Consider the following 18,143-nt stretch of genomic DNA (forward strand, 5'->3'; position numbering starts at 1 on the left):
GACTCAATAGTGCGATATTCATAAAAGTATATGTTAAAAGAAATATTTATCCAAGTAAGATCACTTGAATTTAATTTATTTTTTTATGTTTAACACAGCAGAACATGCATAATGGTATTGATGCAAACATTTGCACAAGGACGCTGATTTCCGTTAGAATCTTGGTTCCCTTGATTACTCTTACACTCTACCCGCACGATTAATAATAGAAAAAAACTATTGATACGTTTAAATAAAAAAAAGTTGGTGTTAAACATAGATAATTCACATACATAATCACTTAAGTGAACAAGCAAAGTGTAAATACATCATATCGAAAGTTCTAAGACTTTCAATCCAGTTTATATTTAAAAAAATCACGATTTGTAATTTGACAAAGATATGAAATGATTGAAAATATGTGACTCTTGTTTGGGAAGAACCTTTATTTAGGTAAATAAAAATTGAATTACTTGGCGTGATCTATTTTCTTTTGTCAATAGAAGAACTACTGAAAACTCAGATTTAAAATATTATTGTGAGTGTGATTGCTCTCTCTTGTGAAAATGTATTTTCTCAATCAATTCTGACATTAAAACAAGTCAAAATATTTAGAAACATCTTGTAACAGGATATTAGAACTATGTAATTAAAAAAAAATAGTAACAAAATATGTTATATAAAAGGTCACAATAAGCAAATTTCATCAATCTTCTTTTAAGTTTGGTATTTGCACATTGGGGTTCCACATTTAAAATACTTAAAAGTTTATTACGTCACAAAAATTAGGAAATTTCTTCGATTTAAGTAATTTCTCAATTACTTCTACAAGAGACCACGGAGGAAGACTCATTACTAAACTGTGCGATAAGCATGATGATTACTCATATCAACTTCCCATTCCCAACTTGTCTGTGGCAGCATTGATTCCTTCAGTCCTGCGTATGGAGTAATTTAAATCACTTCTGCCAAAGCTGCTGAATTTTGTGTATCGTGGTAATTTTTTTACAATAAAGTTATTGGAATAAAGTTGTGTGCACAAAACTTAAGTCATCTCTACAGAAGTTGTACAGTTGACATCGACAACTTGTTTATTGTTATATTGAAACAATTTACAATATTAGTTCAAACTTGTTCATATTGTCGTAGTTTCCCGCTATAATCTTAGTTCCCATGATTTCTCTTTCCCATTTCGTTTTAAGAGACTGTCCATGTAGAAACCAGTCACTTCCTATGATATGGATGGTACATGGTAAATTTTATTCCACGGAACGTTTTGTTCCATTTTAATGATATTTCATATGCCAAATAGTACATAGATTTTTTAAAATCGACAATGCATGGCTCAGAAAATGACTTTAAAGATTCCTAAGAATGCAACAGAATTTTGCACAAAATAAAAGAGTTATCTCCCTTTTTCAAAGCTTTATATGTAATTCATTTCTATTTTTAACCGCTGCAGATAATAAAAAAACAGCATTCAATTTAGAGAAAGGATGCATTTACTATAAAAAATGGATGATTTTTTTAAAAACATAATTTGTCGTGTGCCACCCACCTGGTTATTTTTGCGTGTACGCCCTCTTAACTGGATTTAACATAATAAGAGTACCTTGGTTTGTGTCTGAAGAAAAGAATGGTTAGCCTTCCACTGCACCTGGTTCATGATCTAAGTTTTGGGAGAGTCGGTACTGATCATTCATTTTTAGTTTTTGTGTGTATTATGTAGTTGAGTTGCTATCTGTTGTGTATTGTCTGTTTTCTTGGTCTAGTTTTTGTCCTGTTTTGTTAGTCTAGTCTTTGTCCTGTAATCATCCTATTCTTCGGTCTAATCACGGTCTTTGGTTTATCTCCTTGGTCGTGTGGTGATACCCTAGTTTTCAAAATCGTTTATGTGTATATAATTCGTTTCTACAAATCCTTTGTCTCAAGAGTTTCGCAATTGGCTCCGAAGCTATTACCACTTGTCAAGTCATAGGCGTGAATGTATAGAAATTTCGTTTTGAGAGATTTTAATCGTACGATATTATACTTTCGAGTACATATAGCAATTTTATTGTTGGTTGTCCCTTCATATTATACGGTAATTTATCTCTTGTATCTAAACATATATCTTCGTAAATTTGTATTTGAATCATATAAAATTAATAAGACATGAAATAAAACAAAGTAAAACAAAAGTAGTAATTAAAAAAAATCAATATTGTTTTTGGTTAATAAAAAAATATTGACTTATTACCTTTCAATTACAGAATGTCAGTTTATGTGTTTCTCAAGGTACATGATGTTTTTTTGCAAAATGATATTTTAAATTGGTGAAGTTAGAACACTGACGCAGGTAAGTTATGATCATGCTCGATTTAACAACATACGCTGACGAAAGGACGTATATACATATATTTTAAAAAGGCAAATACGCACACAATTTCGTCAGTTTAATAAAGGAAATTATTTATCATTACAAAAATCTCACTCATATTAACACTGAAAATTCACAGCGATTCAAGGGGTCACCTCTCATTAGCCGTATAAGAATCAAATGCATAGCATATGATGGTCTGGTAATATTTAGTCACAACCAAAAAAAATTACCACAGTTAGAAGCCAAATAAAAAAGGATTCTTCACATATTTACGTTGTGAAAAACCATACATAGATGTATTATAGATCAAAACAATCACGACCATTGTATGTATTAGTGAAAGAGAGATAACTCAAAATTCCTAACCGATATTATTTTACTCGATTGGTTGATGTAGTGATGTATTACATTAGAATTTTGTCTCAAAAGATTGTTACATGTGATTCAGATATTTGGTATATTGCCTTTGCCTTATGACGTGTACCCTGTCTCTTCTGTCCGTATTCCTGGCATTATCTTCTTTCTGCTTACTTATAAATATTTAGGTGATGCTTCATGGATATTGGCACAAATAGTTGAACTGGCGCACAGGAGCTTGCTCCCACGATCAAATATGCAGCCCTACCGCTCAGCAATCACACTCGACAAATGATGAATCCCAAAAATATACACTGACATTGAATTTCGAAATTTTAATTTAATTTAGATAAAATGAAAGGAAAAAACTGTCACAAATAACGCAAGAATTTTCTTGTGGTCTTCAAAGAAATTTTTAATTTTATTTCTTGAAATATAAAACAAGAAAACCTGAGAACTGATTTTTAATATATGCGCAATTTAAATGAAATATGTACAGTGATAAATAATGATGATTCACAAATTCAATGAACATGTAATTATAATGGACGAAGATTTTCGGTGAGTATTTAAAACAAATTCATCTAATACGAGAAATGTTCTTTCATATATTGCCTGAAATGAATATTCATAAAATTGTTGAATTATACAAGTTTCAAAGAGTATTGCTGACAAAAATCTAGACAGATTTAAAAAAAAAAAAAAGAATCGCTTATGTTAGACAGACTAATAAAATACTGCACGAACATCATCTTTCGCATGAGGACCATAATTACATTCGGAAAACATACTTTTTCGTCTATTTGTGGATGAGACTCCCTTGGTGTATGGCAGAAACCGAATTGTCATACGGGCTTCACACAAGGATTTGGCGGGAAAGTTCTTCATGTCATCTCCCCTAACATACAAATGTCTTTCTTTGACGTTGTCAGTCAGCATACACTGGATAAAAGATGTAGGATCAGTTCCGGAAACACAATATACCTAAAAAGAAAAATAAATATATTAATCAAAGATTTTTAAAAAAAAATACCTATTTTAAATTTAATTTAAACGCTTTCGCGTTTTATAAATACCTCATAAGAGTTTGTGCCCTCTTTGAACATTAGAAAACATATGGAAATGTGATAACTTATTTCTGCAATTTTGAAAATACCAATAATTATTTTCTTCCAGCAAAAAAAATGCTATTTAAAAAAAGCAGTTGTATAGAAATCAGCGATTACGACTAATAACTGCATGGTCATACAAATGCACAGAATAAAGTATACTCACTTTGATTGTATTAAGCACATTGTCAAATAATAAAAATAAACAGTAAGAATTTTTTTTTTTATTTTGCACAAGGTGTTGATGTGTTATGTATATATCCAGGTATCTTAAGCACTAATATAGTGCACATTACATCGAAATGAATGTTTCTTCATGTAAATATTTCTTTGTTTATGTCTTCATCTCTCCTAATATGGCTGTACTTTAGTTTCCTAAGCGCGGTTGAACTAACGCCAGTTGTATATGGGAGGAGACAAATTGGCATGACAGTTTCAACAAAAGTGCGAGAGGGAAAGTTTGGCATGTCATCACCACGAACATATAAAGCAGTCTGAGAATCTTGTAAAGCCACCACCGAGGAAATATATGTAGTAGGATCAGTGCCACCTATGCAAAACACCTTGAGATAAAGCAGAAACTTGTGTTAGTGAATAGAGTATAGACCCTTTCCTGTTTCCTGCAGGATAGTCAAAGAGCATGCTTAATTAAATACACACTTTCGAAAGGATTTTTTTTATAGTTTTACCTGAAGCCCTTATTTGCGAAAGTATATGTCACGCATGCTGGTTGACTACCCAGCAATTAACACAAAAAAGGTCTATTGGGGACAGGAATGTTTAAGTATAAGGTAGTATAATTACATAATTTCATGCCCGTTTTGCAAGTACGTTGAATATAATATATTCCTCATAATTTATCGATCAATGATTTCTTCTGATAACTATCATATTTATTATTCTCTCTTCAGATATAAATGAACAATATTTTATTACGAATATTGTGAGAGAAATTGATACTTATTGTACGACTTCTTAAAAAAAAATACCACTGTACTTTTCTTTGGCATAAAAAAATTCTTATTATAACACCCTATAACTTTACTAGCCATGTATATTATGATGAACTATGAACATATTAATATTTCTCAATATTGTCATAAATCATCTTTATCTGCGTAGTGATCAAAGTAGGTTATATGCTTATAATGTCAACATTTCAACATAAAATTGATTTAACGATAGGGAATAAGTGATACTACTTTAAAACGAAGATTAATAATACTACTTCGGAAAACCGTTTAAAATACAAAATGAAAAATAGCCAGGTTATGTAGTCAGGGAAAAACATGCTCGGAGATCACTATTACTAACTGATATCTAGCAATGTACATGTAGGATAAAATAATATCAAGCAGGTAATTATACACAGGGAAACTTTCTTCGCGTGAATGTCAAACACGCATGAAATTCACGTTAATTTCAAATAAAAGTCATGTGAAGTTCTTCATATGATTTCCACGTGAAACTTGAACGAAAATTCCACGTTAAATATTTTCACGTTAAGAAATGTGCATGTGTATGTGCATCATTACTAGGCATGAAAGTGAGAAACTAAGATACTCTACAAGTTTGAATCATTTGAACTTCTCGTTACTATAACATTTTTTCTCACTACATCTACAATCTCTTTTCAAATAGCAAACTCAAAGTTCCAAATTTTCATTACCAGTTTCACATACATTTTGTGCCAATTAATTAACATAAGGTTATATTTCACATGCAAATTTAACTTGAACTCGTTCAGAAAATCACCAAGAAGAGGTCATCTCTATTCCTGTAAGTCATATTTATTTTTTGCACTTTTGAAAAAGAGAACAGTCGAAGTGTGAACTCATCGAATATAAAAATGTTTTAAGAGATCAATTATGTGTAATTACTAACTACTAAGCAGTATCGATCAAACAAAAAATGAGCGCACGATTAGTGCAGCGGCAGACGTTAGTTTCGTGTCTGGATTAAATTTCGAACGTCAAACACTGTACGGAGCTTGCAAAAAGCAATGTATAGAACGAGAGGTTCATCCAATTTCAAAACACTGTGCATATGTTCTTTGAAAACTACAAAAATACCATATCTGCATGTTTCTTGACATTGAGCATGCGCTTCTCAGTACTGTCGATTGGTACCCTATTCTTTAATTTGAAGATACTTCTACTGTCATGTACGCCAACTATCACCTTAAATGATAAAAATCAAGTTGGATCAGATGTCAAGTTAAGGATATTCACAGACAGAAAAAAGAGACAGCAACAGCCAATAAACAAGTTGTACACTGTAAGAGAAAAAGCTTGCACACACTCAGTTCCAACAAAAGCATGACAGCTCCGCAGATATTGTGAAAGATTAAATTAGCAACTAACAAAAACAATTTTATAATTCACATCTGAACATTAGAAAGAAAAGCTTACTAAACATACCTGTTTACCAAGTGCACGCATACGTTGAAGTAGTGTGATATGTCCATGGTGGAACAGATCAAAGCAACCAATTGTATAAACTTTATCTACCCTGGTGTCCAGAACATCTAGTGGGATAGAATTTCGACGCTTTCTGTATGGCGTGCTTATTGTGTTTCCATCAGTTTCATTTTCATTGCTTGAGCTGATTTCTCCTGAGCTGAAAATTCACAAAAAAGCAGTCGTAAATCAAAAGGCAAAGACAAAACAAGAAAAGTAAAAAGAAACAACACATACTTTATGGAAACTATGGAAACCATGGAAATCAGAAGAAAGCGCAGGCAAAATGAAGATAAAATCTTATATTAAACTGAAAACTACACGAGATAGCATACATAAACCAGGTGTATCGGTTGGGAAAGTGGAATTACCATCCAGGAATAACAGAATATCACAATCTAGTGACTGTATTCATTTAAGGTTATCAAGGCACTTGCCTTCAATGCGCTTGTCTTTCATGTGGATATGGACATTGACAGTGTACACGTGCTAATATAGGGACTAACAAAATGTTTTGTCTATTGGTTTATATCTATGATGTTTTTTTTTGGATTTCATTACCTTCTCAGTGAAGATGCTAGTGCAAGAAAATCTGTAGTATTAGCTGCACTGTAGCATTTCTTTAATGCCTGAAAAAAGATGATATGAGTTTATATGCTACCATGTCCGTCAATAATTGTTGTTTAACGTCTTAATATACATGCAATCATCCAAGTACGTAATGCAAAGAATACCTACCCCACCGAAGCATTTGGTTTATAACCGCATAGCTTGATTTTTTTTGTATTTGTCTTTGCATCGCCTTATTGGTACCTACGAAAACACTTGAGGTGTGTGTTTTTTTAATCAGAGTAAAAGACTCTGGGAATGTTTTTTTTTTGTTTTTTGTTTTAGTTTTACTAGTTATTTAAATACCATTCTGTGTAAGAATTAGGTAATATATGGCACACTATTTTTCTGTGACGTAGATATTTTTAACTGCTTTTAAAGGGGGAAAAGTGCGAGGGATTTATTTTAGTGCATTGCAACTTAATCTGATCCATCAATATATTAAAAAGGCATTTTTTTTCAAGTATTTGGATGGTTATTTCTGGGTGTTATGATGTATAAGTACTTGAGTAATGCAATAAAATCTCTCCGCTTTTTTCATGGTCCACACCTTACACACATTTTGGGGTCAAAATGATATCGTCTTCAGTGATATAGATTTGATTAGTGCTGTGTATTTTTTTTCTGTTGTAAAATATTCCAACACCGACTACCTGCTTTAATAAAAGCACCCTTAGAAATCAGTATAATCTAACCAGATGCCGTGAAAAAATACTTGTAATCAGTATACTTAGAGGAGGTATAAAAATCTTGTAGTTGAGTTTTTTTTTAGTATGCGTTCACGAATGAAGATCTTAACATTATATGTAGAAAGCTTACCCACTGCTAATCTTCTGCGAAGCGTCATCAGTGGCCAAAGGCCCTGAAAATACGACTATAGACAAATTCTATAGGGATTAAAAGTGCTAAGGGAGACATGGGGGTATTAAAGCATTTATTTCTATCTCTAAAGTGCAAAAGAAGACTGAAACAAGTGAGATGTGCTGTTTATGTGTTTTGCAAAAGATTTGAACTAAGGTATGTCTAGTAATCAGTCGAGAACTGAAATAACCACGAATTCAGCTCCTCATTTTGACATAATCGATGGCATATGCTCTTTTAGTCGGTATTATGGATGTATCACGTATCATGCGCTCTGTCAGATGGAAGTATCGCCAAAGTTCACTGACTGTTCTGTTCAACACTTTCCAATTACAGTCCATCATAACATCTTATAATGAGACATTTTTTAAGTGACCTTCCAAGGGAGAGCAAAATTCAGGTCACACAAGACAGGTGGTTTCTATATACTGGTTAATTGTACCAACATGTAGAAAACACTACATGGGAATATAAAAATCACAGTCTTTTAAGACAGGTTCTTGCTGAATACAGGTGGCCGCTACGACAGGTTTGAGCAGTTCATCTATTTCACAAACCAAATTCATGTTGCATGGTAACAAAACTTCGTATCCAAAGTTGTTGATGTCTTGATTCCAGAGAGACAAACACATAACCTGATAGTCTATTTGTCAACTCGCTGTCATATGTCATTTATTTCTTAGGTACTGCATCTGTTGCACGATTGTTCTAACGTTTGACTTTCTAATACAGTTTTTCCTTTTCCAAGCCTTTTGCAAAACACCATGTGCATAAGAGGCTTGGTCAGTAGGACAGTTTACATTGCTGTTTATTTCTCGTTCATTACCTTTGGGATCTTCTCTGTATAAGTTGTTTTCTCTCCATCTTCGGTCGTTTCTGGAGTCTCAGTATAATCAATTTCGTCTTTTTGTCTCTGAGTTCGCGCTTTCAGTTTGTGTTGTAAACTTGCATATGCCAATCTGATCGATAATACCAAACAAATTATACCGGCGATACCAGCTGAAAAAAAGATAAACACAGACAATAAACAATTATTCCATATCAGAGAAGATTAGTTATAAACATTGTCAAGTGGCATTAGTCAGTGTGCGTTATAAAAATGTCAAGAGGGTGTTAAATTATCCACTTCTTCAATTAAATAAACACAATAGCTGTTTATGAAGAAAAATTGAAAAGTGATTTCATCTTCAATATTGATAATGTTCTCGCCTGCGGCTCGAGCCATTACCGAATCTATTAATATGCAGTTAGATACATAGACAGTATTCTCCCCTATTATTTTCAGGCATGTTGTCATTTAATGTGTCGTTAACGTGCGAGGTGAAAGAGGAAAGCAAAATTAATTCAACATTTTATCTTCTTCCTAAAATGGCGGCGCTCTTTATGAGACGCTAACAAAATATATATGTTTTCACGATTCAAAGATGCAGGTAACGTATACTCGTTGTGGATCAAAGGACGGGTTATATTTCACTCGTTAGAGAATTTCTTGGTCTTTTCACTCGTTCCGCTATGCAACGCTCCACTCATGGAAGAGACGTGAATTTCTCAAACTCGAGAAAGATACCCGGATCTTTAATCTTCACTTAAGTAACAACCTATTATTCTGTACGATTTTACAATTAAATATATATAGTCGGTATATTCAAGAGAGGCCAAAGTTAAAGCATATAATCCTAGTACACTTACGCCATGAAGTACAAGGGTTTGAATTAGCTTCTGCAAGACAGAGGAAAGCTATGCCCATTGATTCCAGCTTTTCTTTTAGTTTGCCTTCCATAACTGCAGCTGTATCTGCTTTGCTGACATTATCAGCAGTCTTTCTGAGAAGTCTGCAGTTAAAAACGAGATGATAAAATGAGCAAATAATGTTTACCTCAAACATACCTTTATCGGATGTTCGCGTCTGCGTAGGTAAGGAGGTACATGTAGCATGCTTTTAGTTTTTGAAGATTACTTTCAATCAAATTGTACTCAATAAATTATATAAGAAGCCATACAATTAAAATTTCGTAGTAAGGGTTAAACGATGAACGAGAAACAGTTTCAGTCAAATGCAAAAAGTGTGTGGATTTCCCAGTGAGTTTCCACAACAACAAAATCGGAAATCAAAGGAAGTGCAAAGAAGGATAATAGTATAATGGTAATGATTAAAACTATTTTCACACCTCAGATAATAAGACCGGAAGTAGTCCTGCACTCTGACGACACCAATGACGCCCTCAAAGCCAATGATGACAGAACATGCAAGAATGTAGATATAAATATGTCGCCATGTCATCTGCGAGAAATCTGTAGTCAGCAAAATAGACCATAGAGCAAACACGTTTACAATCTATAAAAGAAAGTGAGTCACATTGTTCTTTTAGCGCAATACATTTTCTACGTGAATTAATCTTCTACAATTTGTGTCGAAAGAACATTTCAACTGAGCTTCGGATACACGACAAGCATGCTCAATGTACACTTCCGCCATAAAATTATATTGTTCTGCGTCAAGCCCAACCTCGCGGAAGTATATGTCATGCATGCTAATCGACTACCCCGCATGCGGTAAACAAGGGAGGATATATATATATATAAATGTGATTCTGGATATAGCCCTGTGCTTTGGGAATGAAAGCAATTACACGCAATTAATACAAGTAAAAAATAAGAAATGTACCTTATCACAGAATGCATCCATGAATCCGCCAAGAAGAGGGTCATCCACCGAACCATATATTTGTTTCTGAGCCTTGGCAACGATGCCATCCAAATGATCAAGAAAGTCATGGAGAATTACCAGACTAAAAGCCATCCAGTAGTGATGGTTCCTGAAAAGATTTAGTTTCACAATACAGTGAAACCCGTTATGACAGAATCACTAAAAATATGTCAACCTGTCTAAACCAGAAACTATTGATGTCCACTATAACAGTTAAAATGTGTTTAAAACGTTAGTGAACCGAACACCTGTCTAGACAGAATCCTTTTTAAAGTGCAAAAGTGGCTTGGTTTTCAAAGGTTTCACTGTCCTTTCTCTCAGTTTTTTTTTCGTATGATATCAGGGTCAACCAGTTACTAGAAAACATAAAGCAGAAGTGCATTTTATACATGTATGTATTTGGACGTATTGCGAAAACTATCTTTGTTAAACCAGATTTAAAAAAGTATAAAAACACAAACCATATTTTTTAAGAAGAAAAGAAAAATCCTCGAATATTTCCGCCTCTATCCAGCTTTTATATCTATATTATTACAAAAAAGCATGTCACAGTGAAACAAGTTACCTTCCACGTGAAAGCAAAATCCTGGTCACATGAAACAAGATTTTTCTATATAAAAGTTAATTGTTCAGAAAGTTCTACACAGGGATATACCAGAATAATCAAGGGAACCAAGATTCTAGCGGATATCAAAAGAATATAATCCAGGGACAAAGACCAGACATGGAAAACAGACAAACACAAAAAAGAACATAAAGTAACTAAAATAATACATACAAAGTAACAAAAGTAAATGAGCAACTCGCACTCCACTAAACACTGAAAGCATGAACCAGTGCACCGGTAAGGTAAACGTCTTCTGTTTTTTCTAGAAACACCCACCGAGTTGCTTATAAAATGTCAAGTCTAGAGTAGTCATAAGAGGAAAAGAAAACTGACATGTTGAACAAATCAGTTTTCATTGCGCAGATGGATACACGTAACGATCCACGGGTTATAATGACCATAAAACTTCTGTAGTGATGATAGTGATGACTTCAATCTTGTAGCAACATAACCCTGTTTCAAAAGCCTACTTGTTAGAAGTTTAGCGCGATATAAAAAGTCTGCGTAGTTTCGACAAGCTCTGGCATAACGTACAAATCACGGTCTATTGAGACAGGTTATTGCTGTTACAGTAGCTGAATACAGACCTGTTGCAGCTAAGACAGGTTTTATTGTATAATTCAAATATTTTTGCTTTTGTTGAAACTCTGTAAATATATACTTACTTCAAACAGTATGCTATGGGAATAACTAGAGCTGTCCTTGTCCAGGAGACGATGTTGGCGGAAAAGATTGTATAATCTTTGTTTCCGAATCTGACGTAACGTGGACAACAGGAAACAACCGGAAGTAGAAGTGTTTGTAGCGGGGAATATACGTATCTGTCGTACCAATTGATCTAAAGAATACAATGTTTGTCGTATGTCATGTGTAATGAAAATTCTGCGTCATATTGTTTATTTATTTCGATACAAAGAATAATTTATGCAGCGTTTAAGGAATTATCTATGGTACCAATCAATGGATAAAGACTACAGACATGGAAAATATACACACAAAACAAAGAATATGACATAACCAAAATAACAGGTACAAAAAAAGTATAGTATGAGCTACCCGTATTCCACTAAAAAAACTGGAAGCATGGACCAGGTACATCGGCAGAGTCATCGTCCTTTGCATTTCTAACCGGGCTGCTCATGAAATGTATGGAGGCGCCGGTCATATCGAAAGGTTTTCAGTATAACACCGAATGTCTGATAAATGCCTATCATCGCCAATCATCATTACACATTGTTATTGCATATTTATCAAAAATACTTTTTCCGGGTGTAATGAACACCGATTTTACAGTATGGTACAATACAAGAATTGCTTTCTTTTTCAAGTTATTTTAGTTTTTCATGACGGTCAATCATAAACACCATGAAAGCGTGTAGACATAGAAAACATCAAATATCTGCAAAAACAATACCGAAGAGTCCAAAACAAAATGAAAATACAGAGACCTCAAAATCAATAAAAATAGCCTTAACGTGAAAATAGAAATAGACACGATAATGCAGCGAAAAGAAGAAACTACAATTACATTTTAAAACTTAAGATAATGAAAGAAGACACTGTAGAAAAAAACTACAGCACCTGCAGTATGAACTCTCGCAAAAAAAAAAAAAAAGTGACATTAGGAGCTCTGGAAGGTTAATAGGGTACATGTAGCTACAACAAATTAGCTCCCAATATTCTTTGTCTATGCAGAGTCGCAAAGACATCAAAATGTTTATAAACCACTATTATCTATTATAATGTTACATTAACTTCTTTTAATTCTTGACTTACCATTACAAAAAGGATCGATTCGATAAACATGGAACATTTCGCTAATATGTTCGTTGTAAAACCGACTAATCCCATTTCTGAAAAAAAAACGACATGCCATAAATCGTCATAATTTTTATCACCACAGTACTGTTTTGATTTATAACGAACTTTAACGAATTATGACGAGTCAGTGTCGTTAGTGAAGGCGACTCTTTTCGCCAAGAAGCTTTGGGGCTTGATGCCAATAAATGCGAAATAGGGCTTTGAGTTCGACTTCCGAGAATACGGAATTCTGACCTATGCAATATTAGTTAAATTCCAAATGCTTTTATTTTCCAAAGTATAAACAAAAATATAAAGTACAAGTAGTTTTACCAAAAAAAAAACACGTCTGCTCACGATGAAAGATTCAACCGTAGTCCTTTAGAAGAAATGATACATGTTTAAATAGAGAATCTATGTTTCTAAGCCAATGAAAATTGTTGTGATCACTTCATTATTAGAAAGATATAACGGAACTTCCTTTATAGCACACATTGGCCATTTAAACAGAAAAAAAAATGCATAAGGGCTTTACATTATGCAATTTTTCTGTTTAAATACTGATCACTAAGTGGCGTTCGAAAAAAACGGTATCGAAAATTGAAAATGTGTAATATGTGTTACTTCCTTAATGAAATGAAGAAAATTATAAGTAAAAAGAACAAATTTTATTGCGTCGGCTATCCTTTTTTAAAGATAGTACTTGTTCCCATTCAAAGGGTCATAGATTTCCTTTCCTCGTTTGTCTACCCCGGACTTGACTTTTTATGAGCAACTCGGCGGGTGTTTCTAGAAAAACAGAGGACGCTTACCCTACCGGTGCACCTGATCCATGCTCCCAGTTTTTAGTGGAGTCCGAGTTGCTTATTTGCTTTTGTTACTTTGTATGTATGACTTTAATTACTTTATGTTCTTTTTTGTGTATGTCTGTATTCCATGTCTGGTTTCGTCCCTGGATTACATTCTTTTGATTATCGTTATAACCTTGGTTCCCTTGATTACTCTTTCCCATATATATCGATATGGGTAAAATCGGACCATTTACTCGAAAACCCGACATTTTGTGAGTGAATATATAGTGCAATATAATTTTTCAAATATTTGTGTAGTTGTATCACAAGTAAACTTACAAAAATGACAAACCTTAAACAGTTCAAGTGAAAAATTCAAATACTCAATAACTATTCGGGGGACTGTTTCGGAGTCTCGACATTACAAATAATTCAAAAACATTATATACTAGTACATGAACATCAATGAAACTTTTATAAAATACATTTAATAACTTACCATCTAGACTCAAAACAAAATCTTGTCGAACTATTGCAAGCATACAAATAATTATATGTACTATTATCACGAGGTTTTACCAGCTATAGAAATGTCATAATAACCACTATTAATAGACTGAAAACGAAAACATTAAAATAAATATCCATATTTATCGCTGTTGTTTTCATTTTTGAAATGCATTTCCATTGCAAAATAAAAATCCTTTAGCTGTAGAAGCGAAAAATTTGTATTTTCAAACTAAATACTTGCTTTGAATACTAAATATCATTTAAGCAGTAAAGTTTTGATGCAGGGTGGGTATGAGGCAAACACTAAGTCATAAAACTTAAAAAGATGATTGAAAAATCCTGTTCCGTTTCACTTCACTTACAGAGGTTTCGTAAAAAAATAAACGTTACAGATGGCCTTGTTTTGGGTTGAACTGTTTATCAGACACTGTCATATCATGTGATTTAAAAAAAAAAAATCCTTACAACTACTAAACGCTCTAGAAAAAAGAGAAAACCAGTCTGCAAATATATTTCGCAATTTGGTCTTTTTTACCTCAAATACACAACGTATACATATATTTAATATATCTAAAAAACACTCGAAAGGCTATCTAAATTAATTCTGAAGCATATTTGAAGTATTTCATTGCTTTTATAGGGAAATAGTGAACACTGAACAGTTGGGGCAAGTGTGGACACAATATTAGTCTTTGACACACTTAAGCATAGGGACTTGCAGTTCATTATGGACACAACAACTGGTATGGATACAATATTGCACAAGCCTTAAAATTCAAGTGTAAGATTTCGAAATCGGACCAAAATTTAAAAAGTCGATTTTTTTTTGCGTGTGGCCCCTTTGACCCCTCATAACTTCAAAACCGTAAGAGTTATCTGAAATCTGATCGAAAAACGCAGGCAGGGATTTTCATAAGGAACAAAATAATTATAAAAAAAAATCGAAATCGGACCAAAAATAAAAATGTTGATTTTTTAGGCGTGGCCCAATTTTGTACCCATATGACTCCAAAACAGTTATAGATAACTAAAGCCTATACCCTGTAAAATTTCAAAAGGACCAGATTAACATCTGAATCACAAAAATCGGATCAACAATAAGCAGGTTGAAACCATTATACCCAAAAAAAAAAAAAAAAAAACAGTTTAGACTGTTGTATAAAAAGAGAAACTTAACAAACATTTTGATGGTTCTTTATGGTTTTGGAGTTTATGAGGCATAAAAACTTGAATTTTGCAATACAATCTCTGCGCCACACATAGACCGTATACACATTTGGCCTGATCCTTAGACATAGAAGTCCTTAGAAATACATGATGGGGCTCTATCACAGCGTTTTTCAGAATTGAAACCTCTTTTAGTACTACATGTAGATGAAAACCAAAACTATTAATCCCGTTAGATACTTGTAAACTTTTTGTTCATTGTATCAGTTGGTAAAAATATTCCCAACAAAGCTAATGTCCAGGCCATTATCACTGACCTTGACATTGACAACAATCATACATGTTCTTTCGAGATAATAATGTTCGAGCGTCTCTCACGGTCTTATGCACCTCGTTACTTAAACAATATGGAATTAGGAGATTTGCAAGTCGATAGAAAAATTACACGTTGTAATGCCGGATATTCAAACACTGAGAAAGCCTTGGACAAAACACAGCCCGGGACAACATACAGAGGAAGAACATGAAACACGAGACATAGAAATTTAAAAGAACATGCATTAAAGTCCAATATGAGCCCTGCTACATGTAAATGCTGAATTTTTAACACGGATGCTGCATAAGGGCGAGCACTTGCTGCCATGCTTAGTACAAGAACAATACCGGTCTTACCTGCTTAGATAGTACAGCTTTCTCCTATAAGATGAGTCTAGTTTTTGTTTTTCACTTATGATCGGTCACATGTACTTAACGCTATCTATGAAGATAAACCGGATTAAACTGATAAATACAAATAATAACAGATAGAAATGGGTTCTAAAAAAATGCAAAAAAAGAATCGTTCGATTTCGCTATCTTGACCGACGTTTTATATCAGTATTTGTTATCTTCTAAAGCATTGGATATGCGCAATTAAAAATCATACACACATAAATTTATTGATGAATTAGACTGGTTTGCAAAGATTTCAGAACTAAATATTCTTTTTTCAAAGACTGAGGTTGTGTGGATTGGTAGTAAGAGATACAGTCAAGATATTCTTTGCCCAGAACGTAATCTTTCATGGGGAGCTACGTCTTTTAAGATGCTTGGCATTAGTTTTGATTTAGATCTTGACCATATCAGTGAATTAAATTTCAATGAAAAGTTGATAAAGACAAAGAGTATGATTAATATATGGTCAAAAAGGATTCTCAATGTTATAGGAAAAGTAACAATAGTGAAAACGTTGATACTACCTATTCTGAATCATATACAGAGTTTGTCTAACTATACCCGCATTCCTATAAGTAATTGTAATCTTAACATTGAAAAGTGTCGCTATGTAAATTTACCTGTTGAAAAAAAAGGATATGTCATTTATGTCATGAAGATATTGAAGATGAATTTCATTTTATAATGAAATGTGTTAAATTAATAAAGGAACGGGATGAACTCTTTGAAAATATTTTAGATATAGTTCCCTCATTTTCCTCAGTGTCTGAAGAAGATCAATTTATTTTTTTATTGACTACTCAGGATTTAGACGTTTCTAAAATTAAAATCTCTGGTATAAATAGAATGTAAAACTATACTGTCAATCAAGAATATAAACAAAACATGTAACCATTGTATTATATTGCATGATTTTGTGTTAAGAGTTTATTATAATAGTGCTAAAAATGGCCCACGATAGATCACCCAATTCATCAGCTGGGATATTACTGCACATATTTTATATTTACATTGATATTGATTGTATCTGTACTTGGTTATGTATGTATATGTTTCTTTGTTAATTGATGATAGATCAATGTTTGATCTTTATTTCAATAAAACTTACTTACTTACTTACTCTATTTGTTACTTTACCAAATCCTAGTAAAAATATGATTTATAAACTTATTAGTATTTTGTTTACATATATCTGGAACTCATCAACTGGTAGAATAAAAAGGGAAATTATACAAAATGATTTTAAGGAAGGTGGTCTTAAAATTTTTAATATTACTTGCTTTATGAAAGTATTAAAGTCAACACGGATAAGGAAGATTTTTCGATCTGAAAGTAAACGGGCTAGAATACTTTTTTTCAAAACTGGATAAATATGTATTAATGAAATGTGGAAATGGTTATGCTATGTCTATTAATTGTACAAACAAATTTTGGAATGATGTTTTCAAAGCATGTAAAGATGTTGTCGAAAAAGAAATGAGTTACAATTTGAATATTTTTATACTAGCCCAATTTGGTGGAATAATGATGTCACTGTGAGGAGAAAACCTGTCTTTTATAAGAAATGGTTTGAATGGTTATGTATATGACATCTTGAATGAAAATAGAAATAAGATAAAATTGGAGTAGTAGATAATCCAAATTATACCTTCTGTGAAGAAGAACCAGAAACAAGAACACATTTATTATGAAATTGTTACGTAGTTCAAAATTTGTTACAAGACACAGATACATAGTTACTATCAAATACTATGAGGATACCTTGCAACAAAAAGATATATTTTTATTTGGAAACATTACATGTGGAGTTAATAATCGCGTATATAAACTGATACTACTGAAGATGAAACAATACATATATAACGTTAGGTGTTTTAAAAAATATCTTTCTTTGCAAGAAGTAAAAACTATTATGAAGGACTTGTATAATATATAGAAGTCAACTGCCGTTAGATATATAAAAAAAAACTAAGATCAATTTTGTAATAAATAGCAAGCTTTCACTGTTATCATGTAAATATGTATTAGTAGAACACTAACTTTATCATGTAATGAAACAAGATAGAACTCAGTAATGTTGATGTACATGTAGGACAATACCCCTCCACTTT

The 18,143-nt window shown here is 32.8% G+C and overlaps 1 protein-coding gene across 1 annotated transcript; it reads right to left on the minus strand.

Annotated features, from left to right (window-relative positions):
* Positions 1–3,149: 3,149 nt before the first annotated feature.
* Positions 3,150–16,135, minus strand: LOC148617240 (uncharacterized). The gene is made up of 11 exons (XM_088584758.1): positions 15,991–16,135; positions 12,827–12,903; positions 11,716–11,888; positions 10,402–10,552; positions 9,905–10,071; positions 9,426–9,568; positions 8,563–8,735; positions 6,828–6,895; positions 6,228–6,426; positions 5,880–5,987; positions 3,150–3,682 (listed from the first exon to the last, which is right to left on the minus strand). The coding sequence occupies exons 2-11, from the start codon at positions 12,899–12,901 to the stop codon at positions 3,425–3,427; spliced, it is 1,515 nt and encodes a 504-aa protein (XP_088440884.1). The 5' UTR covers positions 12,902–12,903; positions 15,991–16,135; the 3' UTR covers positions 3,150–3,424.
* Between the last annotated feature and the right edge of the window lie 2,008 nt (positions 16,136–18,143).

The sequence above is a fragment of the Perna viridis genome, chromosome 5, assembly GCF_037379345.1.
Source record: "Perna viridis isolate PV_CMFRI_1.1 ecotype Kerala chromosome 5, ASM3737934v1, whole genome shotgun sequence".
Taxonomy (NCBI): Eukaryota; Metazoa; Mollusca; class Bivalvia; order Mytilida; family Mytilidae; genus Perna; species Perna viridis.